Source organism: Solanum verrucosum, unplaced genomic scaffold, assembly GCF_900185275.1.
Source record: "Solanum verrucosum unplaced genomic scaffold, falcon-dt-bn FXZP01000261.1, whole genome shotgun sequence".
Classification (NCBI taxonomy): Eukaryota; Viridiplantae; Streptophyta; class Magnoliopsida; order Solanales; family Solanaceae; genus Solanum; species Solanum verrucosum.
The window spans coordinates 13,455,277-13,481,836 of record NW_026019969.1 but is presented as its reverse complement, the minus strand read 5'-3'; the positions used below and the strand labels follow the sequence as shown (position 1 = coordinate 13,481,836).

Genomic DNA, 26,560 nt, shown 5'->3' with positions numbered 1-26,560 from the left:
CCTAGAATACCGGCAAGAATTAAACAATTTGGTGGCTCTTTCTCCAATCGACATGAAGGCCGGAGATACCTTCAAAAACAGTAAGAATCAGCCTCAAATGCATTATTTGGGAAGGCTCTCCATCACAAAGTATCAAAGCATAATCTGCATAAAGAAAATGTGAGATCTCTAAGATGGTTTCCCTATTTTGAACAGTGAACCCCCTCAAATCACCATTGGTTGTAGAGATTCTCAACATACTGCTAAGCCCCTCAATGGCTATGATGAAAAGAAAAGGAGAGAGAGGGTCTCCTTGCCTTAATCCCCTTTCGGATTGAAAAAATCCTTCAGGGGATCCATTCCATTAATAAGAACCGAAAACTTCACTGTACTAATGCAATAATAAATCCATTTAAGCCATTTGTCCCTAAAACCCATGACCCTCATAATATTGATCAAATACTTCCAGTTAACATGATCAAATGCCTTTTCAATGTCTAGTTTACAAAGGATTCCAGATTTCTTAGCCTTCTGCCTAGCGTCAACACATTCATTTGCAATAAGGAAAGCATCAATAATTTGTCTACCCTTAATGAAGGCCATCTGGTGTTTGCTTACTATCTTCTCGATCACCCTTTTCATTCTTTCAGCTAGAGTCTTGGAGATAATCTTGTAAATACTACTAATCAGACTGATTGACCTATAATCTCTCAATTATTTGGCCCTATTTTTTTTTATAAGAGCCAAAAAAAAAATTAAGACTTTTCCCAAAAAAAAGCATGAGAGTGAAAATTTTCCATAGTCCGGAGAATATCCACCTTCAAAAAGTCCCAGCAAGCACTGATAAATCACATCTCCCCGAACTCTTACATAAAAAGAAATTACCAATTGAACATTATCGTTAAATGCAGAACATGAATTCAAGAATTCAATAACCAGGTAAGTCAAATCAAGAACCAGGAAGATGAATTCAAGAATTCAATAACCAGGTAAATCAATTCAAGAACCAGGAACATAAATAAGAAAAGGTAGTAACCTAAATCGAAAACAATTCAAGAAACCATGAACGTCAATTCAAAAACAATAAAATTTAATTACAATGGGCATATAACCTAAAATTGATCTTGCTACAACCATGTGAACAAATAAGGAAAAACAATGGAAAGAAGACGAATGAAGGAACATCAATTCAAGAATTAAATAACCGGTAACTTCAATTCAAGAACCGAACCAGGGACATCTTACCAACTTTAACATAAAAAGGGATTACAATTATCATTAAGTACAAAACATTAATTCAAGAACTCAAGAACCAGGAATGACCAATTCAAGAAACAGGAGAAAAATAGTAACCTAAAAATCCTCTGGTTCAATCTTTTTACCGTCGTCATGGCCGGATTCCGGTTGCCAATCTTTCAATCCTCTATTCAGAAAAAAAGAAGAACAAAGAGTGCGCTCACATATCAGTGTTACCTCCTTTTATAGGTAACGCGTCGGCTTTCTAAAATATCTTTTCCCATATATATATATATACTAGATTCACTGCACGTGCGTTGCACGTGGTTGGCTAGTCTCGTGATGTGTTCAACTGTGAAGCATTAAAGAATGAATACTCGTTTTGTTCCATATATGGAATATGTCTTTAAGGTATTTCTTGGTATGGATGTTTCTTAGTTACCAAATATTAGTTCATGCTTACAATTGGGCAGCATTAAAGCATACACACTCTATTTGTTCAATATATGGCATAGGTCTTAAGAGATTTGTTTGTATGGATGTTCGTTAGCTACCAGATATTTGTTTTGAAATAATACTCCATTTCTGAAAATTGTCTTGAATTTATTAGATGCATTTAATGGTGTGGAAGTTCAAATGAATAAGCGGATATGTAAGACTGCTCGAAGCTACAATTGGTTGTGTTTATGACATTGTTCTAAAATAGAGGATACCTTCCAAGAGTTTGAAGTCATTTGTATCCTAACTATCAATATCAAATTTTTCACAATAGTTGTATTTGCTTCAGAAGTTGCATTTTGATGGTTAGCTCGTCTCTTTTTCAACAGGACCTATAAATATGACCAAAGACATTTTCATTAGCTACATGTAATAAGTTATTTTTATTCCAACTTGATTACGCTACTAAAGATTGAAAGCGTCGCTAACCTAATACTTCCTTGTATACGATATTTCTTGCATATGTCCCTGTCCCCGTATCTGGTTGTTCAGTCATAACCAATACCTTTGTTGTTGCCATTGAGATTCCTCTTGATAAAGCTACATATAGTTGCCCATGGGAGAAAACATGTTGGGGAAGATATAATCCCACATTAGGTATCGTTTGACCTTGAGCCTTATTTATTGTCATGGCAAAACATAGACGTATTGGAAATTGCTTCCGAATAAATTTAAAAGGATATCCTTCATTCTCAGGCGGCGATAATTGGATTCTTGGTATAAACACATGTTTTGTTGCAAATTCTCCTGTAGTTATTTCTGCATGCACGACATTGTTGTCAAAACCTCTACAAATCAATCGTGTCCCATTGCATAAACCATTTGATGGGTCTAAATTGCGCAGCATCATGATAGGCGCATTCTCTTTCAAAACCAACCTAATATGTTTAATTTAAAGATACATATGATGTTATGTATTTTACCACACCTTTGTTGTTGATCTGGTACAGGAATTCAAACTAATATAATAATTAAAATGTTAACGACAGATTGAGTATATTGATGTACCTATGTGGCGGCAGACCATTTGGAGTTAATGTATTTAGGTATTCTTCTTGATAGTAATTATTGGTATCATCTTCTGCCGAGTCGAAACTGATATATGTTCTGGTTTCTCCTGGGAATCGAGTAATCATCATTTCATTTATATTATCTACGAATTCATTTCGACTTGCTAAGATTGCCCTTTCAGTAATAAACTTTGCCGATCTGTAATTTTGTTGTAGCCCTTTAAAAATTTCTGTTACCAAGCATTCTTCTGCCTTACCCTGACCAGTTGGGTGGACCACTATTTGTTGTGGTAGTAGTATTAAATTATCCCGTATTGTGTTCTCTTCGCCGTTTCCAACACGAATCAAGAAGTTGCTAAAATTTGGATCTGTTCTTGCCCTCATGTTGGATGTTAAATGAATTTTTTCCATCAAAGGCCACAAATATGACCTTACCAAACTTGCATCCACTGTCTCTGCTCGTGTTGATTTTGGAACCACCGGTAGCACTTGTCGAAAGTCACCTCCAAATACCATTACTTTTCCCCCAAAAGGTACATTTTTTTCCATTATATCACGAAAGCTTCTGTCGACTGTTTCAATTGCGTGTCTCTTAGCCATTGGTGCTTCGTCCCATATTATTAGTTTGGCTTGTTTAATAAGTTTAGCCCCGCCACTTTGTTTTGACATATTTGTCATTGTTGTTTCATTAGCTTGTAGAGGTATTCCAAATCTCGAGTGAGCTGTACGACCTCCCGGTAAGATTGCTGCTGCTACCCCGCTGCTGGCGGATGCCAATGCTATCATACCTCTTGATCTTATATGTGCCAGCAATGCCCGATATAGATATGTTTTTCCAGTTCCACCGGGTCCATCTACAAAGAATAATCCTGGTGTTCCAGAGTCGGTCCTTTGCAAGATAGTCTTGAATGCTTGCGTTTGTTGTTCATTCAACTTTGATTGTGCCTCCATATCTTCAGTTGGCACCTTCACAGACCTTTCTTCGACTATTTCTCGGCATTCATATGTGTCACCTTGATGTAATTCTTGTTGGATTTGTGGCATATCAAATTTTGCAACACTTTGACCCATACTCTCCAAGTATGAATTTACACTTTTCAACGTACTTTGGAGTTTGGCCTCGGCTGATTTGGCATGGGTCCTCTGAAAGTCGTCTGACATATCGTTATAATATGTGTCCCATAGTCTTCTTACATCTGTTGGGTTGCAATGAACTAAAATTGTCGCAAACAACATTCGAAGAGCTACAGGCATCTTAAAGATTACAGCCTCGCGTAAGCATTCTGAAATGCTATCATCTGATTCTAATAAACCTCTTTCCTTGGCAGCTTCTTTGAAAGTATGACAATGTATTCCATTAACAGTGAGTAAGTCTTCAAATGATGTCGGACCTCGAACATGATTTAATAATAATCTCTCGTAATACCTTTCTCCTTCTCTAGGATTAGCTGTGATTTCGATCATCCTAGTTAGTTTATTGTTTAACTCATAAATGCCACATATCAAAGTGTAATACTTACCAACATTTATTTTGCCGATCACGGAGCGCGATTTTCTTTTAGTCCAAACTTTAGATTGGGAATTCCAAACATAATGCTTGGGGAATTCTCTATATAGATAATTGCGAGCGTCAGTGTCATTCAAGCACATCCTGAAATACTCAGTAAACATAGTTTGTTGTACAAACTGGGAGCCTGCAATATTTTGAAGATTTTGCTTCTTCCAATAGTAGACTACATTTTAAAACAGAAGCTTATTATTAATATTAATCGCTTTGATTGGAGAACTGTGACTTGTATTTATACTATCTGAGAATATGTTTTAGGATACATGCTTGTTTACCGGGTAGATGTAGTTGTAGGTTTATAACAGCTGGTTGCATTTCTCTTAGAGTAAACTCGTAAATCCTCCACATCGCTTCAGGTGGTGACACCCAACGTGCATCTTGAAAGCTTCGAATTTCATCTATGAATTTTTCACCCTCGTCTGACTCAATGTAAACTGCACACTTATCATGTCCTTTATATATATACTTGTACAGGTACTTTATTGCTTTAACACCTGAGCAAACCTCTACATTAATGTGGCAATTATATCTCTTCAATAAATATGGATTATAAGGGACAACCCACTGATTATTCATCTTCATTCCTCGAACCTCGCTTGTCCTCCCATCATTTTTTCTTCGGTAAATAGGATATCCATCTCTCCTTTGTATTGTTTTGTTGTTGAATGCTCGGAGGTAGTGAAACTTACATTGTCCGTCCTTCATACATGGACTTGATTGTCGTTTTATACCACAAGGACCATGAATCATATGCTTAATAACCAATTCATGTAATTCTGGCTGCTTATCCTTAGCAGGCAACTCTGCCGAAATATATCGATCATACTGATCTGCTGATGTTATTTTATGACCTTGTTTTAAAATTAGTAGTAGGTGTATATGTGGTAGGCCTCTCTTCTGAAATTCAACTACAAAAACATGTGCTGCTGTCGGGCCAAAAATTTCCTTTTTAAATATTTGGTCTTTCAGGTCCTGCAATTTTGCCCTAAACACTCTAGTCACCAAATCTGGACGATCTTGAGCGACTTGCCCCGCACATAGTTGTTCTTGAATCTCTGTCCATTCAGGGTTACACGTCATGGTGATAAATAGATCTGGTCTTCCATACTCTTGTACCAGTGCCATAGCATCCATATAGCGTCGTCGCATATCCCTCGGGCCTCCAATGAATGACCCTGGTAGTAAGACCCTTTGCCCGACCTTCTCTCCTCTGCATTCGCCTGCCGTAACACTATCAACGATACCTTGTAATATCTCTCTTCTGTAATTTGATTGTTCGAATCTATAATATTCAAGTCGCGTGGTTTCTAATTTTATGTACATGTCCACTACAAATTGTTGTAACAATCTACCAGATAGCAACAAAATTGTTTTGTCATTCGTTCGTACTTGTAGTTTATAGCAGTAGTACTCTCTACATGAAACATAACCTCTTATTTCGCGTCGTACACCTACAAATAATTTAAATAAGTTTAGTTTTGAGTGCAGTTTATCATGAGGTATGTGTGGCCTTCTTTGAATATTATATTATTACCACATCACGTTCACAAGTATATTATAGTAGAATATATTTCTTTGCATGTAGTTGTGTTAGTTTACCACATTCATTGAATTTAATTACTACCCCTCTGGAACATGTTTTTTAAGCAATTACATATATTGTTGTTGTTTGATATTTGTTGCCTTAGATTTGTTCTCCATATGAAGCTGTTAGTCGGAAAATTAATTGAGTTTCTTATTATACTATGTGTGGGGGGTGAATTACTTGATTGATGGCAGAATGTAAATGTGCTAACCTTGTTCTTCATTGTTCAAAACCTCTGTTGCACTGGCATATGATCGAGGGCATATGTTGGCAGCTGTTGTTGTATATGTAGGAATGGTGATATTTGGATTGTGAGATTTCACTATTCCTTGATGCCAACCTCCTTCACCATTTGGTAGAATCAATGGATACTGTAGAGGATCATAACAACCATAATAATGTTTTACTCGATGTTTGTTCCCGGAATGTTCGTGTACTACAATATCTCTTTCAAATGAGATATTTGGATTGTTTCCGTCTACCCAAATTGCCGCAACTTGATCTACTGAAGGTTTGTTATACACCCGTTGATCTAAAGAAGCATTTGCAGCTATGCGTATTTCTAAGTTCTGAAAATTTGAATGATGCTTTAGTTGTGTAAAAAATTTTGCATATGGATTTTGCTCCATTATTTTCCTGATTTTTTTCATGACTTCCTCGGATAAATTAGCATCTTGTAGTATTGACATTCTGTTGGCGACTTCATGATCTGTATCATAGAAGTATAGCTGGAAGTAACGTGGCCTGTCATCCTTCGGGATCAATGATGGTAGGTCGTGATAGATTTGTCCTTGCGCCTTAAAGCTGTAAATGCCTTTCCTTGAAGATGCCAGTTCTTTGTTGAGTTGTACTCCAAATGATGTAAAAGCAAAGATGCTATTATACGCTCGAATATGTTTCCGAAATATGATGGCTTCTTTGGACTCATCTGTAAATAATTTGTATAAGTCCTCTCCAACTTCGTCGGGGGCCAACTGAATATATCCACTTGCGCAACAAAATGTTGGTGGCTCATATTCAAGCCTCATGGCATGACAATAGATGCAATCCAATTGTTTTTGCAGCTTATGAGTTGATGTTGTTGATAAGTTCACATTTGTTTCGCCTACATTCACAATTCAAAATTGAGTTTTTTAGCATAACATATTTCTTTGGTGACTTCACTTAAAGGTGTGTAAGTTGTAGTGTAATATATTTTAGTCAATTTACCTTCATTATAGTTCTCCTCTGATAAAGCTTGAAGTAGCCAACTTTTTTTCCGCTTCTTCAGCTTTGGTTCTATATATCCAACTTCTGATGGCTTTGTAGAGGCAGTATATTTTTGCACCCTTCGCAATGCCCTTTCTACATCTGTCAGTATTTTACGTTTGTGTCCTATTGAATTTGTGATGTTAGCATGTTAGTGTTTTCTCACTTTGATTTGGTCTTGCTTTTAAAAGTAATGATTAAATTTAGGGCACGTATTTCTGACCTATTGTTTTGACCCGTTGATTAGATTGGCAGTCCATGTTTGATAATCCTCTCTTTGAGTAATGAGTGACCTGTTTGAATATTGTGAGTATGTAAATGCATCAGTTGTTTCAATTTTTCTCTAAAATAGTCAATCAGGTAGTAATCATGAAAGTCATACGGTCAATGTAAACACAATACCACATATTCAAGTTATTGTACAATATATGTAATAATTTTAAGGACATCTTCATCATGGTCCACTATCACAATCTTTTTACTAAAATTTTATTAACGTGTGTGTGCAAGTGTGACTGGGTTATTTTTTTTGTAGGAGTACTGATGTACATTTTTAGTCTAGGGCAAGTCCATACATCAGCATCTATATGCTAGTGAGTCCTGATCAACCGACAATCAGAGCATTGGTGGTTTATTTTGTTAGACATCTTCAACTAAGGTCCTCTTTGTAGCATATACTTATTGAATTTTCATCTTCATCTTATTTAATGGGTGTGCATCCCTTAAGCGTGTGGGCAGAGTCTTTTGTAACCCTTTCCTTAGTTTACCAGGTTGAAGCAAATAGTAGTAATAGTCAACAACTTCCTCGCGAGCATAGCGATTATTATTCAAGTATGGTTTTCCTATGTCATGGGGGTTAGGGAGATGGGCTGTCAGGTTTCCTATTTTTGTTACCATCATGTATGACTGTCATATACTTCTTTTGTGTAATTCGGCCATATTCCTTTCAAAGTAGCGGAGTTTGGGAGGGAATTCTAAATTATAAAACGCATGCAGGTTAGCCGAACAAATCTCAGCATGAGTGTACCAAATCAGAGATTATTGAGAGATGTTCACAAAGGCAGAGTAGTAAGAACATTGAACAATGGTAAAAATGAATGATTTGTTACTTACAGTTTGTAGTTTGGATTGGCAATTCTCCCAAACAATTCAGAAATTTATGCAGATGTGCCCGTTCAGTAAAGTCGTACAGATAGTAGTATTGTAATGGCGCGGCAAGATCTTAGCAATTTCTCAAAGTTTTTTCTGTTCCTTTTAGTTTGATGTGCATTGGCATTGGGCGTTTGTTTTAAAGGTATCCTCGGCGAACGGTTGGAATTGCTTCAATTGGCCTCTTTTGGGTGTGGTTGTAACTTTTCAGGAGGTTGTAACTCTTCTGGATGGGCGCGATGCTCCAGAGGTGCCATTGACGTCGACGTTCGATAGCTTACAATTGTACTGTCGAATTAGTGGAATAATTAAATCTCTATTTTACATGTTGCTTATTATTTACCGTAGTAGTATGTTTAAAGTGTATTGATTTGCTTATTGGCTTTTAGGAGGTTTCTTGTTGTTTGTAAATTTGAAAGTGTAGTGAGGATGTTGTTATTTAAAAAATGTTTTCGGTGATGGGTCTTCCCTGGGGTTAGTGTATTTTCATGTTTTGTTTTTTTAAATGTAAATTTGAAGTTTCTTAGTATTTCTTTTGTTGCGTTAGTCCTTAAAGTCGTAAGAGGAAACATTTCTCGCGTAAGAGTTATTCGTGTTTGTATCAATATTTCTCGGTCTAGGACATTGTCTTTACTTTAACGAATTTCTCGTGCAATGGTAGATGTGTTAGTTATAATGGATATTTTAGGCTTTATATTCAATGTTTCTAAGTAATACTACTTTATGGTTGGTTAATTGAGTATTTTTATTCAATGGTTTAATCGTTTTAAATGTGATGAATATACGTTATTTTATGGGTGGAGAGAGGGGGGGGGGGTAGATAGGATATTATAAACAACAGCCTAAGCGATTTAGATTTGAATTATTAAGGTGCTATTATTTGCATAATTCACACTTAATTAGGTAATAATAAACATATATATATATATTAGTTAAAGCAGCCGATGAAGCCATTAAAATACAGACATTACTAACATACATACATTATGCTCGGTAACACTATCAACGAAGTCATCTATTATGACTCGACTTTTGTGAACTTAGTTTTAATTTGGAGATGTTCATTGTTGATTTTCTTGCTCGTGCTTGTTGTTGGCATAACGGATCGTACTTCTTCCACTATGTTTGGTGATTCTTCTCCAACAACATGTATTTGTTGCATATTGGATTTCTTGCCCCTCTTTGTTCGCAGCCTTACGGATTGTACTTCCGCCACTATGTTTGGTGCTTCATCTTCAAGGACATGTAGCGCATTGGATTTCTTAGACCTCTTCCTTCGCGGCTTCACATTTTGTGGTTCTTCCACTATGATTGGTGATTTATCTTCAAGACCATGTCTTTCTAACGCAGTGGATTTCTTGCCCCTGTTTGTGGGTGGTGTTAGTGATTTTGATTCATCTGACATTATAATTACCGCTTCATCTTCAATGGCATGTATTTCCTGAGCAATTAGACTCCTTCGCGGGTTTGAATTATTCATATCGATGCGGACAAGGAAGTTGAATTCCTTGTCTTTAATCAACACCAATCTGTGGTAGTACATACATTCTTCCTTCTGTAAGAAATGTCAACAATTGGATATATTAGCATAAAAATAGTTCTGAAAGTTAGTCATACACTTATTTATTGTTGGGATTAAAGTACGTTGAAATATGGTGTAAGATGTTAGAAGTACAAGGCATACATTTTCCGAGGTTGTTTTGATGTACTCTTCGACATTGTAACCTACTAACATTTGTGCCGCATCAAATAGTATAACCCGAGCACGTTGTTCTCCAGCACAAACTTCAAGCCGTCAGTAGTATCTTTAAAATAAGGTGAATAAGTTAGAGTTCATAGTTAAACTGGTTGTATATTATCATAAAATGTTGATTGCTTATTTTAGGCAAGTCTAACCTCATTTCATACTCCACATTCTGGATGTTGCAATTGGGACATGTCGTTGTATGTTGTTTAACTTGCACTTTCTTGTGGCACTTTTTGCAGGACGAGTACCATGGTTCATCTGTATTGAGTATGTCTATAATTTTGGCTTTGAACTTGTATAAAGCTCCCTGGACATTGTTAATAGCCAATATACAACATTATTTTTGGTAAACAATGGTCCTGTTTGGATAGGTAAAGTGTCGTTTTGGAGGTACCTGTGTATCAGCAAGCGTGCCATCCATAATATTGGGTAATGTCACTTCTGTGGCTTTTCTCATTACCTTACTTGGTGTGGTTGTGATAGCTTTCTTTTCGGCCTTTATGACTTCACGCCTGTATATCGAAAGAGGTGAGTTAATTGTAGCACATAATTGAGGAAATGTTTGTGGGTTTAAAATTTGTTAGATTAAAATTTAACTTGATAGGCATGGTTGTATATAGTTCTCCCTATAAACAAATTGTGGCTATGTTGTTAAATTCTTGTTTGAACATAAGTTGTGGAAGTAACGGTAAATAAAAATTGTCGAGCATATTAGTTAATGAGGTTTTGTACCATGCGCGAAGATCTAGTGCTTTTTGAAAGATTGGATTGATCAACACACTGCTCACGGGAAGAGTTGATATCCCAAAAATCCCTACATTGGAATCAACATATTTATTCGAGAAATTAGCAAATATACTTGAAATTTGTACAATCAGCAAATAGGAGAGGTTGTCTATACCTTTATAGATTGAGACTCGCACGTCACATAAGCCTAGAATAGGTTGGTCATCTTTAAGCTTTTCAAGAAAGGCGCCGTCGTTTAGTGCAAAATCTCCCCACAGAGTAACAGTCGTACAGTCCATGCTGGATTATGAATTAGATAAGTACTGTCAGTGCACTGCCAGATTATTATGGACAGTGGAGAACAAAGAAGGGCAACTTACAGTTCATTTGTAACAACAATTTCGCATCTTTTGCTATCGCCTTTTTCAATGATGGGATTCACCGTAACTAACACGCAAAGCAAGTCTGAATAGCGGATATATAAATTAGTGATCTGTATGATGTAATTGACAAAAATTATTAACAAGTCGTATGAAGAGTTACCAAATATGGCACCATTAGGCAATTTCTCTGCCTGTTCCAAAGATACAAAACCATTAGAGAAGTTGTGTGTTGAAACAACATGGTCGCTCTCCCTTATGATTGTGTTATCTGTAATGGTCAGTTCAATCTCTTTGTGCACGGAAGTGTAGTTGGGATTAACCCGATCCAACAACCCGTTAGCAATGTAGTACGTCTTATTTGTCTTCAAGAAGTCTTTCCATGTGTCGATATGCTTGTTAAATAGCGTTGCTTGCAACTTTGTCCCCTAGTATTGATGTAAGCGATATGTGATGTCATTAGAGAAGTAAAACGGGAATAAATGGGAACGATAACATATAAGCTGAGCAAAAGTGTTACCTCATCGTCCACTAATATTACAGTTTGGAAAGTCCCTTCATGGCGAGTATTGCTGTACGAAATTACAGAACCCTTGCGAATAACTAATACTCGCATCACCCAATCAACAGAGTGTTTTGGTATCTTGTTGATGGGGACACACTGCTTTGATAGTTCAGTTTCGGTCGCCATTTGTGATGAATCTGGATGGTTAGAGGTGCATAGCGGAAAGTGAATATCAATAGTAATTCAAGGCCGCAGTGTGTAGTAGTTAAAACAAAGGAATAAGTAAGTATGTTGTAGCAATGTATGTGCTGCAAGTAGTCCAATGAAAAGCATAACAGGAAACTTAAACAGAGTGAAAACTTACAACTTTTGATGCGGAGTGAAATATTTAAAAGACAAGTCCAATATTGTAATGTGGTTGCAGATGGATGATCAATATTCACCTAATTTAATTAGAAAGTGCATATGTGAGACTTGAGTTTTTTAAAATTTGGCTTGTTTCAGAAGAGGAAAAATGGCATACCTTTGCGTCTTATGCACAAGTTGAATTATTATTGGGAAACGGTGTTGTGCCGGTGGCTGATATAATTAGAGAAATCTCCAGAGGTTGTGTTGATTGGTAATTTTTTAGACGTTGGGCAGTTGCAGGGGAAAGTTGGTGTCTTTCCAGTGAAAGCGTGGAGTCTGTCCAGGGAAAGTGGTGTCTATTCGTAGGCTAGGCAAGGTGTTTGTTGCGGGAGGGATGCGTAGTTAGGTTTTTTTAAAAAAATTTAAGGGTATTTGCGTAATCTTTATAAGTTTTATGTGAGGGGTATCTGCGTAATCTTCTTAAGTTTTAAGTGAGGTGTATTTACGTAATTTAACATTGCTCTTTTGGAGTTCATGTTTTTAATGTAGTATAGATATAAAAAAAAATAAAAAAATATATATTAATATAGATGAATTTCTTGTTTGTCTTTTTACTAATGATCTTTCGAGAATTGTTTCGCTAGCTTATGCATGACATTTAATTATTTCGTCCTAACAATAACTTGTTTATGAAACACGGACTACACCGAAATAGTCATAGGCTATAATTGCATACATGTTACAGAAGTTTGTTCTTGATTTCGGGGAAGAATCTTCAATAAAATCCTTTCACAAGAACTTGAGAGATTAAGATAAGAAGTGAGCAAAGAAAAAGTGTCGTCGATTTCTATTAAGACAATCCCTTCTAAAGGGATGCAATTTTTCAGAAAGAATAACAATAATTGTGTCTCTTCCCTTATAATATATATATCTATATACTCGTTCTCTTTCAAGTGATTTAGTATAAGATTTTGCATAAACACATAAGATAGTTGAAACGTGTTACAACTACATAAGAAAAGTAAAAAATTATGTGCTCATCCTTCAAAAGATATGGAGAAAAAAGAGTCAGTCTCCGTTGCCATATGAACTTGTCAGGACCTAACTAAAAGAAGGAAGAAGAGGCTGAAATTGAGAATTTTTTTTTAAAAAAATAAGGCAAAGGAGAAGAATGGGAGACAGAGAAAATAATTTTGGAAAATAAAGGTAAATTAAGAGGATCAATATTATATTTTTAGCGGGTCGGGTCATTTATTTAAATGGATATATATTTATTTCTTAAAATTTTAGTTAGAAATAAAAATTCAATGTCACCAAATTTTAATGAAAAGAACAATTAAATAGGTTGAATGACTTTCTATGCAAAGATTCCATAGTTGAGTGACTTTTGAGTTGAAAATCAAAGTTAAGTGACTTTCTGTGAAAAAAGTTGATAGTTGAGTGACCATCAAAGATATTAACTCATTAATGTGCAACTAAAATGTTGTTTAAAATTTTGATTTCAGTTCATTATTTCTCTAATAACTTAAACTTTTACATCAGATGATTACAGAGTTAAACACTAGTTACCGAAGACGATAATAGCATTTAGTGGAGTGCCTTTAGTAGGATGTGCTTTGGAAATCCAAGAAGTCACAAGCCTAGAGATACCTTGCTTGCCCACTTAACCAAATAATAGCCAAACTCCTCTAAAAATCAACTGCCTCAAATAATAGTAGCTGTTAATTAAGAAGAATAAGGCGGACATGTGTAAGGCTGAGAATATAGCTCAAGTCAATTCGCATACCTAATGCATTTATATGGCGATCTCAGTACTTTCATCGAAGTCCTTATTATCATGCTAATCAATTTGACATTTCATGAATTCATGACATCAATAAACAACCTCTATTTCATGTAATTACTTAATTTATGTTAAAGACCAAACAGTTAAATCTCATCAGCGTGATATGAATAACAAACCAATGCAAATTAGAGATCCATTTTCATTTTCTATGATAACTGTATTTGTACATGAATAATACATTTCAAAGAAACTAGCTTTGTCCTAACAGAATTATGGATGTGTTAATTGAGTGTTTATTGTATATGATGAAGATAAGGTAGCCCAGTAGACTTAAAGAATTGATGATTGATCCAGTGGAAGAAGTTGAAGGATTAGATTACATGGTCATGATTTTAAGACAGCTGAACTTTTTAATTATACAGCTCTTCCTTTAGTTGACTTGGTGAATGATTAAAATACCAAGAAAAACATTCAAGATAAATATATGGGTTCATTCGAATCCAATAGTTTTGGCTCATATTCAGTATATTAATAGAGGTGTCAAATGGGAAGTTTGAGCTAAATTTGGAGGGGTCAAAATGGACAGGATCAATAACATGACCCGCCCAAACTTTGAAGGTTACTGGGTTGAGATGAACTAAGTAATAGGTCATAGCCCAATACCCTAATTCTAACAATTAGAAAGTTCAATTTCTTTTGTTAATTACTAAATAAAACATTATTTTCATTGTTGGTTAAATCTAATTTATCACATAAATAATGAAAAAAAAAAATATTGACTAGTAATCTTATGGATCAATATGGTCTATGGACTACACAGTCAAAATCAGCCCTACTTTTAGATGAATTAACGTGGAGTATGCTCAAATTGACCTGCCCTGAAAACATGCCAGTGCATGGCTCATAATTTTTCATATGCCAAGCGTGACTATTAATAGAGAGACAACAATCCCTAGGCTTGTACCACCCCCTACATACTACATTGCTTGTGCATGGAAGTAAGTTGCAGAAACCAAACTCCTCGATCGGATTATAAAGCTACCCTTGTAATTGTTCATATAATGTGCTCATTCTTCAAAAGAAGGGAAAAAGATATGGAGAAAACCAAGTTTCTAACAAGTCTAGTAGTTGTAATACTTTTGTTGTCATATGCAAATGCAACCTTGTCAGAGCCTGAAGTTAAGAAGAACTTTGTGCTTGTTCACACAGCAGGCCATGGAGCCTGGTGCTGGTACAAGATCGTGGCATTGCTCAGATCTTCAGGGCATAATGTCACTGCTCTGGACTTGGCTGCTTCAGGAATCAACCCGAAACAGACCTTCCAAGTCCCACTTTTTTCTGATTACTTGGTTCCGCTAATGGAGTTCATGGCTTCTCTTCCTGCACATGAAAAAGTGGTTCTTGTAGGCCATACCTATGGTGGACTCGCCATTGCTAAAGCCATGGAAACCTTTCCAGCAAAAATTTCAGTTGCCATATTTGTCACTGCTCTGATGCCTGGTCCAAAAATCAATGTAACCACAGTCTACACTGAGGTACCAATGTTCCATATTCCCAACTTTAGCAATGAGATGATCTGTTATATGTTCATTTATGCTTGTACATGTTTGAAACTAAATATACTTTGTTACAGTTACTCAAGTCAGTATCTCGACCTGATAATCGTTTTATATACAATAATGGTCCTACGAATCCTCCAACAATCTTCATCCCAGGTCCTAAGTACATGGAAACTAATATGTACCAGCGGAGCCCATTTCAGGTAAGCAAAGCATAATTCAAATATATAGTATAATTGAAATAGCCAATAAGTTTTGTTGTTCTGGTCATGAGAATGTCCCTAAAGTGACTTCTTTCGCCAAAAATTATTAGTAGGCTTCACCTATTGGAATATTTCAAGAGTTTATCCAAATTATAGATCTATTCAAGTAGTTAATGGCGACAACAATTTGGAACTGATTTAAATCGGGTTTTTTTCCTTGTTGGTGTTAGGATTTGACGTTGGCCTATACACTAGTAAGGCCAACACGCTATTACAGTGTGGAGGATACTTCTAAGGAGGTAGTTATCACAAACAAAAGGTATGGATCAGTTAGGCGAGCGTTCATTGTTGCTGTTGAAGATAGACTTCTGAAGAAGGAATTTCAACGGTTGATGATTGAAAAGAATCCACCAGATGAAGTGGAAGAGATCCAGGGCTCTGACACAATGATGATGATGTCTAAGCCCCAACAACTTTTTACTAGTCTTATGAGAATTGCCAAAAAGTATAACTAATAGTTAATTAAGAAGAATAAGGGGGGCATGTGTAAGGCTGAGATCAATAAAACTCCAGTCAATTCACATATCTGGTGATCTCAGTTCTTTCATACAAGTCCTAGTTGATTTGATATTTCAACTATGTTCTCTTTCAGCTGTTGTTCCCTTTTGTTGGAATTTCAGTGTTTGGAAATGACATCAATAAATAACCCTCTATTTCCTATAATTACTGAATATTAGTTCAATTTGGTTCAAGACTAAACAGTTAAATCTCGTCGATGGGATGAGGACGTAGAAGTTGATACTGAAGAATTAGAACATATGAATGTGGAATATGCTATAGATGAACAATAGTTCATTGATCCCACTGAGGTCATTTGCGTCGATGCACTGACTGGACGGCTCTACTAACAATACGTTGAGGGTCAAGCTAGTGGCTTTAAAAAAAGAAATTTTGGAAGTTCATTCCAAATAAACACTAAATTTTGCAAACAAACAATTATAGAAATAAATAGTGATGAGATAAGAAAATAGTGATGGAATAAAGTTTTTGTATCTTGTTTGGTTGTCATGTTTGGGATAACTTATCCCACCATTTATATCATAGTGATGGGATAAGTTATCCTAGGATAGCTAACCCCAGGATAAGTTATCCTGGGATAACTTATTCCCAACCAAACGAAAGTATAAAACTATAACTCCATCACTAAATATTTTTTTTGGGAAAAGGTTCAAATATGTTATTAAACTTTGAGAAAAAACTTATTTATATTACGGAGAAGGGCCTAAAATGCCCCTCAAGTATTTGAATTGGTACAAAATTACCCTCCATCCACCTATCGGCTCTAAAATACCCCTGACATCCACCTTTCGGCTCAAAAATACCCTTATGTCTAACGGATCATACTCATTAGGTGGATGGAGGGTAATATTGTACCAAATGTCATAGTTTAAGGGCATTTTAGGTCCTTTTCCATTAAAATAATTTGAAATTACTTGATATATAAGCTCACATGATTGACTTGATTTTGAATTTCATAGTAAATTTAAAATTATAAAAAGGTGCATCTACTCTCTACTCCTCCCTCCCCGGCCGTTCACTTCCTATCTCTTTCATTTTTTTTTCTATTTGGATCTTGTCCACCATTTAAATTTTTAAAAAAATTTATGACAAACAAGAGAGAAAAAAAGGAGGAAAATAACAATGCATTCATATAGAATAACTAGTTCAATAAAAGATGACTCAATTAAGCAAATATGTATAAATATTGCATTTTTCTTTTGTGTGTACCCAAAATTAAAAATAAAATAATAAAAATAATTATTTCTCTTATCCCCACCCTCATCCCATCATGACAATAATACTACTTAAAAGAATATAAATATGTGAGTTCATTTCAAGTTTGAGTCTCAGATATCCTAATTAAGATTAAGAGATTACAAAAAGGAATAAAAGAGAAAATGAACAAGACATTTGGATAATTCAGAGAAAATTTTATATCAATGAAAATAATAATTTTTTTAGATGGACAATCAGTCGGGGTAAGTATGGATTTTAGTTGGATTCCCATTTATGAGTTGGGTTACGTTATAATAAATTGGGGTCGATTTAAAATAGGCCAATAGGAAGATATCATGAAGTTAATTATTTTTTAATATTTTTTTCAAGTGTATCGGGTCAAAATATGAATCATAAGTGGTTTTATAGAAAATTAGAATTTTTAAAAATATTATTTTTATTATTTATTTGAGAAGGGTTTAAATTTGGACCGATCACATTAAGCAATATAATAAATAAATATTTAATAATTTCACTTTAAGGGAACTATTAAAAATAAGAGCAAATATGAGTCAAAGGATTAACATCAAGGATATTTTTGAGCCGAAAGGTGGACATCAGGGGTATTTTAAGGCTGATAGGTGAATGAAGGGTAGTTTTGTATCAATTCAAATATTTGAGGGGCATTTTAGACCCTTCTCTTCCTTAAAGGTTAGTTCGTCCATGTCATTGCCGCTTGGGAAAAGGTTCAAATATGTCATCCATGCTATTATTTTTTAAATTCGATTTTGCAAAACAATCTTTTACCTCACAAAACTCCAAACAACTTTTAACATTTTTCAATTGGATTTTAGATCAAATGTACTTTTTTGTTTCTTCTTCTTCAAGAACACCAAGAATATATGAAAAACACCAAGAATTCTCAAATTTCCAACTTCTTCACCTCAAATTTCAAGAGTAGCTCCCTCCGACTTAGATACCAAAACTTAATATCTTTTGAGCTCAAATTAACCTAACTCAACATGACCCACTTAAAATTTATTCAAAGTTTCAAAACTTCAACATCTTTTAATTTAATGGCAGAATTTTTTACCCAATTCCAAATCACTTAAATTTTGAACATAGACTCAAAAAACACTAGTAAACAAAGATTTAATATCGAAAACACAAATCAAAGCAGATTTTCAAAATTTTAGGACTAATTTCCATATTTTTTTAATACGGGTAGATTTTTTAATTTCACAAATGATTTTAGATTTTTTTTGAAAAAAGATAATTAATAACATGGCCGAATTATAATTGGCCACGTGTAAGAAAATGTTTTTAAACTGAAGTTTAAAAATAATGACATGAATGGAGTTTTTCTCAAAAATAATGATATAAATGAGCCAAATTTGTAACGGATAACATAAATAAGTTTTTTCTCAAATTTCGATAGTATGTTTGAAAAAAAAAAGAAAAAAAAAAGATAGTATGTTTGAGCCTTTTCTTTTATTTATACAATGCAGTAGATGTTTAACGAGATAGTTCTTTCAAGCAAAAAGTATGGATCAGTTAGACGAATGCTCATTATTGCTACTAAAGTTTGAAAATAAAGCTTTTAAGAAGGAATTTTTACGTTTGATGATTGAAAAAAATCCAGCTGATGAAGTGGATGAGATCCAGGGCTTTGACCACACCATGATGTTTAAGCCGCAACAACTTTATACCACTCTTTTGAGCATTGCCAACAAGTATAGCTAAGAACTGTTGATTTAGGTGATGCAAGATGGTAGTCCAATGATTGAGAAATCTGTTCTGTTCTTGTGATAGAATAAAGTGCAACTAAAAATATGATTTCAGTTCATTATTTTGTCTAAAAACTTAAACTTTTAGATCAGATGATCACAGTCACAGAATTAAACATTACTTACTGAAGACGATAATAGCATTTAGTGAAGTTCCTGTTGTAGGATGTGCTTCGCCAAACCAAGAAGTCACAAAGGTACCTTGCTTAGTCTAGCATGGAAACTAATAGATAGGCCACACTCCCTAGGCTTGCACCAAACCCCTACAACGATTTCTTGTTCATGGAAGTAAGTTAGCAAAAGTCAAACTCAAAAATAGCTACTGTGGGTTTGCTTGTGCATGAAAGTAAGTTAGCAGAAACCAAACTCCTCTAATTATAAAGCTGCCTCTATTATTCTGGTCATGAGAATGGTAGGCATTTGAAAATATATTTTTCTTTTGCAAATTTTTTTAGTAGGTATCACCTACTGGATGATTTTATTATTTTATCCAAAATACAGGTTTATGCAAGTACTTAATCATAACATCAACTTGGAACTAATAAATTTTTATTTTTTTTTCAATTCTTGGTGTTAGGATTTGGCGCTGGCCACTAAACTAGTAAGGATATTTTATTTTATACCACGTGGAAAATGTTTCTAAGGAGATAATTCTTTTGAGCAAAAGGTGTGGATCAGTTAGGAGAATGCTCATTGTTACTACTCAAAAATAAAGCTCTGGATTTCAACAGTGGATGATTGAAAAGAATCCACCAGATGAAGTGGAAGAGATCGAGGGCTCTGACCACGCGACCATGATGTCTATGCTCCAACAACTTTATACTACTTTTGTGGAAGAGATCGAGGGCTCTGACCACGCAACCATGATGTCTATGCTCCAACAACTTTATACTACTTTTGTGATCATTGCAAACAAGTATAGATACGAGCTTTTAATTATAAAAAGTAAGGGGACATTTGTAAGGCTGAGAATGTAACTTCAGTCAATTCACATATCTAATGCATTTATATTATATGGCGATCTCAGTTCTTCTATGGAAGTCCTTATTATCATGTTAATCAATTTGACATTTCAACCATTTTCTTTCAGTTGTTATTTTTTTCCATTATAATTTCAGTTTTTGGAACGGACATCAATAAGCAACCTCTATTTCATGAAATTACTGAATTTTAGTTCAATTTGGTTAAATCTCATCAATGGGAAGAGGAGATAGATGTTGATGCTGAAGAATTAGAACAATATGAATAAATAGTGCAGGAAATGAAGGTCATAGTAGTAGATGGAAATATATGATCAGTGATTCAGAGTATACGGAGGTAAGTGAGCCAAAACATTAAATTATAGCCGCTCTCATATTTGTGGAATTTCACTGGATATGTTGTTGTTGTTGTCGCATGACTCCCTCACAGGACCCATTTTCTCATAAAGCTCCTACTTTTCTCAACAATTAAAGGCATCATTTAAATTGAACGGAGACTCAAGATTAGAATAACTTCAGGACAAGGTAAGACAAGTTCCTTACACTTTTTATTTATCACTGTTACCATTTATAGTGCACGAAATCATTAAGTATGAAGCCGATCAGTGAACTGGTCTACTGGTTCCTTCTATTTTCTTATTAAGACAAAACTTAAAGAAAAACTGAGTAGCATTTAAGGTGTGTTTGGTATGTTGGAAAACATTTTCCAATTTTTTCATGTTTAGTTGGGTTAAATGTTTTTCAAATCAATTCATTTTCCTCAAATTTAAGAAAAATGACTTCCCTTCAAAATTTAAGGAAAACATTTTTCAAAATTCTCTTCCAACTTCAAATTACAATTAACTTTTTGTTAAAAAAATCAATTTATTTTGTCCATATCCTCAAACCAGACCCCAACCACCCCCCAAAAATAATAATTTTAAAGCTTGTTTTTAAATTCAATTTTTTTACCCCACCCTCACCCCTACCACCACTCACTCCCAAAAAAATAATATTAAAAGTTGTTTTTAAATGATATTTCTAATTTTTTATTTTTTTACCCCCTACCCTCACCCCCAGGCCCCCACCCCCTTCAAAAAGAAAAAAATTTAAGTTTGTTTTTAAAAAATATTTTCAACTTCAAATTTTTATTTTTTCATCCCGATCCTCGACCATCCACCCCCCTCCCCGGCCACACCCCCCCCCCCCAAAAAAAAAAAACAAATTGAGTTTGTTTTTAAAAAATATTTTCAACTTCAAAATTTTATTTTTTCACCCCTACACTCGACCCCCCACCCTCCAAAAAAAAAAGTTTAAGTTTGTTTTTAAAAACTATTTTCAATTTCAAAATTTCAAAATTTCACCTCTACCCTCGACCCCCTCGACCCCCTCCCCCCCCTACCTGTCCCCACCCCCCAAAAAAATTTAAGTTTGTTTTTAAAAAATATTTTCAATTTCAAAAATTATTTTCTACTCTAATATAAATAAAAGATATTTCTCAAAAACATTTTTCATTCATAAATCAAACACTAAAAATCTTTTTCGAAAAATATTTTCTACTCACCAACCAAACATGAGAAAATAAGTAAAAAATTAACTTGTTTTCCAGGAAAACATTTTCTAAGAAAACATTTTCCATGATACCAAACACACCCTTAGTGGAGTGCCTGAAGTATTATGTAATTTGGCAAACTACTAATAGTGAGGCTACCATCCCCAGGATTGCACCAGCTTCTACTACATTGCTTGCCACTTCCTCAAATAATAGTCAACTTGAGCAGAAACCAAACTCCTCCAACTATAAAGCTTCCATGTCTTTCATATTATGTGCTCATTTTTCAAAAGAAGGGAAAAAAGATATGGAGAAAAGCAAGTTTCTGACAAGTCTAGTAATTCTAATACTTGTGTTGCCATATGCAAATGCAACCTTGCCAGGGCCTAAAGCTAAGAAGCACTTCGTGTTGGTTCATAGGGGAAGCCATGGAGCCAGGTGCTGGTATAAGATTGTGGCATTGATGAGATCTTCAGGGCATAATGTCACAGCAATTGACTTGGCGGCTTCAGGTATCAACCCCAAGCAGGCCCTTGAAGTCCCACATTTGTCCGATTACTTTAGTCCCCTAATGAAGTTCATGGTTTCACTTCCTGCACATGAAAAAGTGGTCCTTGTAGGCCATGAATTTGGTGGCTTTGCCATTTCTAAAGCCATGGAAAGCTTTCCGGAAAAGATTTCAGTTGCTGTATTTGTCACTGCTCTAATGCCTGGTCAAATTCTCAATGCAACCACCATCTACACCGAGGTTCCAATTTTTCATATTCCTAACTTTAGCCATGAGATGATCTGTTATGTTTGCTTACACTTTCACATATTTGAAACTAAGTATACTTTGTTACAGCTCTTGGCATTCACTGGTGTATTATCTGCACTTGATAATCGTGTTACTTATGATAATGGACCTACCAATCCTCCAACAACCTTGAGTTATGGTCCCAAGTACTTGGCAACTAAGTTTTACAATAAGAGTCCAATTCAGGTAACCAAAGCATAATACAAATACATAATTGAAATAGCCAAGTTCTGTTATTCTGGTCAAGTGAATGGCCCTAAAGTGACTAATGACTTGCTTTGCCAAAAATTATTAGTAGGCAAACATTTAAACTAGTTTATCCAAATTATAGATCTATTTGAGTACTTACCGCAACATTGACATGAAACTGACTTAATTCAGTTATTTTCCCTTCTTGATGTTAGGATTTCGTGCTGGCCACTACAGTCTTAAGGCCGATATACATATATAGTGTGGAAGATGTTTCTAAGGAGATAGTCGTGTCAAGCAGAAGGTATGGATCAGTTAGGCGAGTATTCATTGTTGCTGCTGATGATAACCTTCTGAAGAAGGAATTTCAAAAGTGGATGATTGAAAAGAATTCAGCAGATGACGTGGAAGAGATCGAGGGATCTGACCACATGATCATGATGTCTAAGCCCAAACAACTTTTAACTACACTTTTAAGCATATCTAACAAGTATAGCTAAGAGATCTTAATTAAGAAGAATAAGAGAAACAGGTGTAATTAAGGCTGAGAATAAAACTTCAGTCAATTCACATTTCTGATGCATTGATATGACTATTTCAATTCTTCCATATAAGTTCTACTGCTGAGTTAGTTAGTTTGATATTTCAGTCAGTTTCTTTCAGTTGTTATTTCCTTTCATTGTAATTTCAGTATTTGGAATTGACATCAATAAACAACCTCTATGTCCTGTAACAACTTAATTTTAGTTCAAGATCAAACAGTTAAATTTCTAAGCTCACTCAGATAGGTGCACCCAATTATCAATGTAAGTGTGAGTTCACACATTTATATTTAACTATTTTTTACAAAATCTAACACTCCTTTATATGATCTAGGGATGGGAGAATGGGTCCACGAGAACCTGGGACCTCCCACCCCTATGAATACAAGTAGCCAATGCCTCAAATAATAGCCAGTGCGGGTTGCCAGCTTTGCATGGAAATAAGTTATCCAAAAGTCAAACTCCTCTTAAAAAAAATATCAAATGCCTCAAATAATAGCCAACGTGGGGTTGCATCTGGATGGAAGAAAGTTAGCACAAACCAAACTCCTGTAATTATATATAAAGTTTCCTTGTATGGTTTGAAACCATCTGCTCATAAAAGGAAAGAAGATATGGAGAAAAGCAAGTCACAACAGGCAGATGCTACTATGTTAGAGCCTAAAGCTAAGAAGCACTTTGTACTTGTTCACGCGGCATGTCATGGAGCCTGGTCCTGGTACAAGATTGTGGCACTGCTGAGATCTTCAGGGCATAATGTCACAGCTCTGGACTTGGCTGCTTCAGGAATCAACCCGAAACAGACCTTCGAAGTTCCACTTTTTTCTGATTACTTGATTCCGCTAATGGAGTTCATGGCTTCTCTTCCTGCACATGAAAAAGTCGTTCTTGTAGGCCATAGCTATGGTGGACTCGCCATTTCTAAAGCCATGGAAACCTTTCCAGAAAAAATTTCAGTTGCTGTATTTGTCAGTGCTCATATGCCTGGTCCAAATATCAATGTTACCACAATCTACACTGAGGTAGCGATGTTCCATATTTCCAATAATTAGCAATGAGATGATCTGTTATGTTTATGCAACTAGCTTTTACATATTTGAAACTAAAAATACTTTGTTACAGTTATTCAAGTCAATATCTCAACCTGATAATCATATTATATACGATAATGGGCCTACAAATCCTCCAACCACCTACATCCTAGGTCCAAAGTACATGGAAACTGATGTTTACCAGCGGAGCTCAATTCAGGTAAGCAAAGCATAATTCAAATATATAGCCAATAAGTTTTGTTATTCTGGTCATGAGAATGGCCCTAAAGTGACTCCTTTCGCCAAAAAATTACTGATCTAGTATTCAGGTACTTAATGGCGACAATAACTTAGAGCTGCATGGTTTAAATCGGGTTTTTTTCCTTGCTGGAGTTAGGATTTGGCGTTGGCCTCTACACTAGTAAGGCCAATAAGCTTTTACAGTGTGGAAGATGTTTCTAAGGAGATAGTTATTACAAACAAAAGGTATGGATCAGTTAGGCGAGCATTCATTGTTGCTGTTGAAGATAAACTTTTGAAAAAGGAATTTCAATGGTTGATGATTGAAAAGAATCCACCAGATGAAGTGAAAGAGATCCAGGGCTCTGACACAATGATCATGATGTCTAAGCCGCAACAACTTTTTACTACTCTTCTAAGCATTGCTAACAAGTATACCTAAGATCAAGATGTTGATTAAGAAGAATAAGTGTGAGAACAAAACTTCAGTCAATTCACATATCTGATGCATTTATATGACTCTCAATTCTTCCATATAAGTCCTATTGATCTAGTTAATTTGATATTTCAATTAGTCTCTTTCAGTTGTTATTTCCTTTCAGTTGTAATTTCAGTATTTGGAATTGAAATCAATAAACAATCTCTATGTCCTGTAACTACTCAATTTGGTTCAAGAGCAAACAGTAACTAAAATCTCATCAATGAAAAGAACAATAATGGTACATAATTTTTATACCGACCGAGTAATCCAAGTAAATCTTTTAGAAGACTACAATTTTATTTTAATTGGGAACAATAAAAAGAACAATAATGGTAAATGAAAGTTCGTTAAAAAAAACACCAAATTTTGAAAGTTCATTCCAAATAAACACTAAATTTGGAAACAAACGATTAACTTAAAGCATAAAACTGTAACTCCATCACTAAATATATTCTTTTAACTAAGGGCCAGTTTGGTCATAAAATTTTACAGTGATTAAAAAAATTTAGGAAATATCAACAATTTGAAAGATTTAAAGAATCTAGGGAGGGGAGCATGAACCCGGACCCCGAATATAAATAGCCGATGCCTCAGCCCTCAAATAATAGCCAACGTGGGGTTGCTTGTGCAGGGAAGTAAGTTAGCAGAAACCAAACTCCTTGAATTATAAAACTACCTTTGTAATGTTTCATATTATGTTTTCATTCTTAAAAGAAGGAAAAAAAGATACGGAGAAAAGCAAGTGGCAACATGCAAATGCTGTTGTGTCAAAGCCTAAAGCTAAAAAGCACTTTGTGCTTGTTCATTCAGCATGCCATGGAGCCTGGTGCTGGTACAAGATTGTGGCATTGATGAGATCTTCAGGGCATAATGTCACAGCTATATATTGACTTGGGTGCTTCAGGGATCAACCCGAAACAGGCCCACGAAATCCCAAATTTTTCTGATTACTTGAGTCCGCTAATGGAGTTCACGACTTCACTTCCTGCTGATTAAAAAGTAGTTGTTGTAGGCCATAGCCTTGGAGGACTCGCCATTTCTAGTAAGGCCATTTTATTTATACCCTGTGGAAGATGTTGCTAAGGAGATAGTTCTTTCGAGGGAAAAGTATGGATCAGTTAGACGAGTGTTCATTGTGGTTGCTGAAAATAAAGGTCTGAAGAAGGACTTTCAACAGTTGATGATTGAAAAGAATCCACCTGATGAAGTGGAAGAGATCGACGGCTCTGACCACGTGACCATGATGTCTAAGCCCCAACAACTTTTTACTACTCTTCTGGGCAATGCCAACAAGTATACCTAATTAGAGTTGTTGATGATTAAGAAGAATAATTGTGAGCTAAAGCTGATAACAAAACTTCAGTCAATTCACATATATTTGATATTTCAAACATTTCCTTTTGACTGTCATTTCCTTTCGTTGTAATTTCAGTGTTTGGAATTATCATCAATAAATAACCTCTATTTTCTGAAATTACTGAATTTCAGTTCAATTTGAATAAATCTCATCAATGGGAAGAGGATACAGATGTTGATACTGAAGAATCAGAACAATATGAATGAAAAATATGATGTAGATGAACAAGAGCTTATTGAGGCCATTTGCTAAGAAAAAGAAGTTTGTAGTACAGGCGGACTCTGGAGCAACCCACAACGTTCTAAATGAAAAAGAAAAAGTTTA

General features: G+C 35.1%; 4 protein-coding genes and 1 pseudogene across 4 annotated transcripts; 4 read left to right on the top strand and 1 right to left on the bottom strand.

The window, feature by feature from the left end:
- Positions 1-2,137: 2,137 nt before the first annotated feature.
- LOC125815089 (uncharacterized) lies at positions 2,138-11,816 on the bottom strand. Its single transcript, XM_049494483.1, has 12 exons — positions 11,646-11,816; positions 11,126-11,553; positions 10,921-11,045; positions 10,752-10,833; positions 10,414-10,531; positions 9,384-9,827; positions 7,347-7,416; positions 7,085-7,249; positions 6,087-6,980; positions 4,566-5,618; positions 2,722-4,456; positions 2,138-2,591 (listed from the first exon to the last, which is right to left on the bottom strand). Exons 1-12 carry the CDS (start codon positions 11,814-11,816, stop codon positions 2,138-2,140), a joined length of 5,739 nt encoding a protein of 1,912 aa, XP_049350440.1.
- Positions 11,817-14,799: 2,983 nt separating this feature from the next.
- Positions 14,800-16,056, top strand: LOC125816073 (methyl jasmonate esterase 1-like). The gene is made up of 3 exons (XM_049495666.1): positions 14,800-15,299; positions 15,398-15,526; positions 15,757-16,056. The coding sequence occupies exons 1-3, from the start codon at positions 14,826-14,828 to the stop codon at positions 16,039-16,041; spliced, it is 888 nt and encodes a 295-aa protein (XP_049351623.1). The 5' UTR covers positions 14,800-14,825; the 3' UTR covers positions 16,042-16,056.
- A 5,851-nt stretch (positions 16,057-21,907) lies between these two features.
- Positions 21,908-23,085, top strand: LOC125816074 (methyl jasmonate esterase 1-like). Its single transcript, XM_049495667.1, has 3 exons — positions 21,908-22,348; positions 22,445-22,582; positions 22,801-23,085. The coding sequence occupies exons 1-3, from the start codon at positions 21,908-21,910 to the stop codon at positions 23,083-23,085; spliced, it is 864 nt and encodes a 287-aa protein (XP_049351624.1).
- A 686-nt stretch (positions 23,086-23,771) lies between these two features.
- On the top strand, positions 23,772-24,884 carry LOC125816076 (methyl jasmonate esterase 1-like). Its single transcript, XM_049495671.1, has 3 exons — positions 23,772-24,149; positions 24,250-24,378; positions 24,556-24,884. The coding sequence occupies exons 1-3, from the start codon at positions 23,778-23,780 to the stop codon at positions 24,838-24,840; spliced, it is 786 nt and encodes a 261-aa protein (XP_049351628.1). The 5' UTR covers positions 23,772-23,777; the 3' UTR covers positions 24,841-24,884.
- A 690-nt stretch (positions 24,885-25,574) lies between these two features.
- Positions 25,575-26,182, top strand: LOC125815088 (methyl jasmonate esterase 1-like; annotated as a pseudogene).
- The last annotated feature ends 378 nt before the right edge of the window (positions 26,183-26,560 follow it).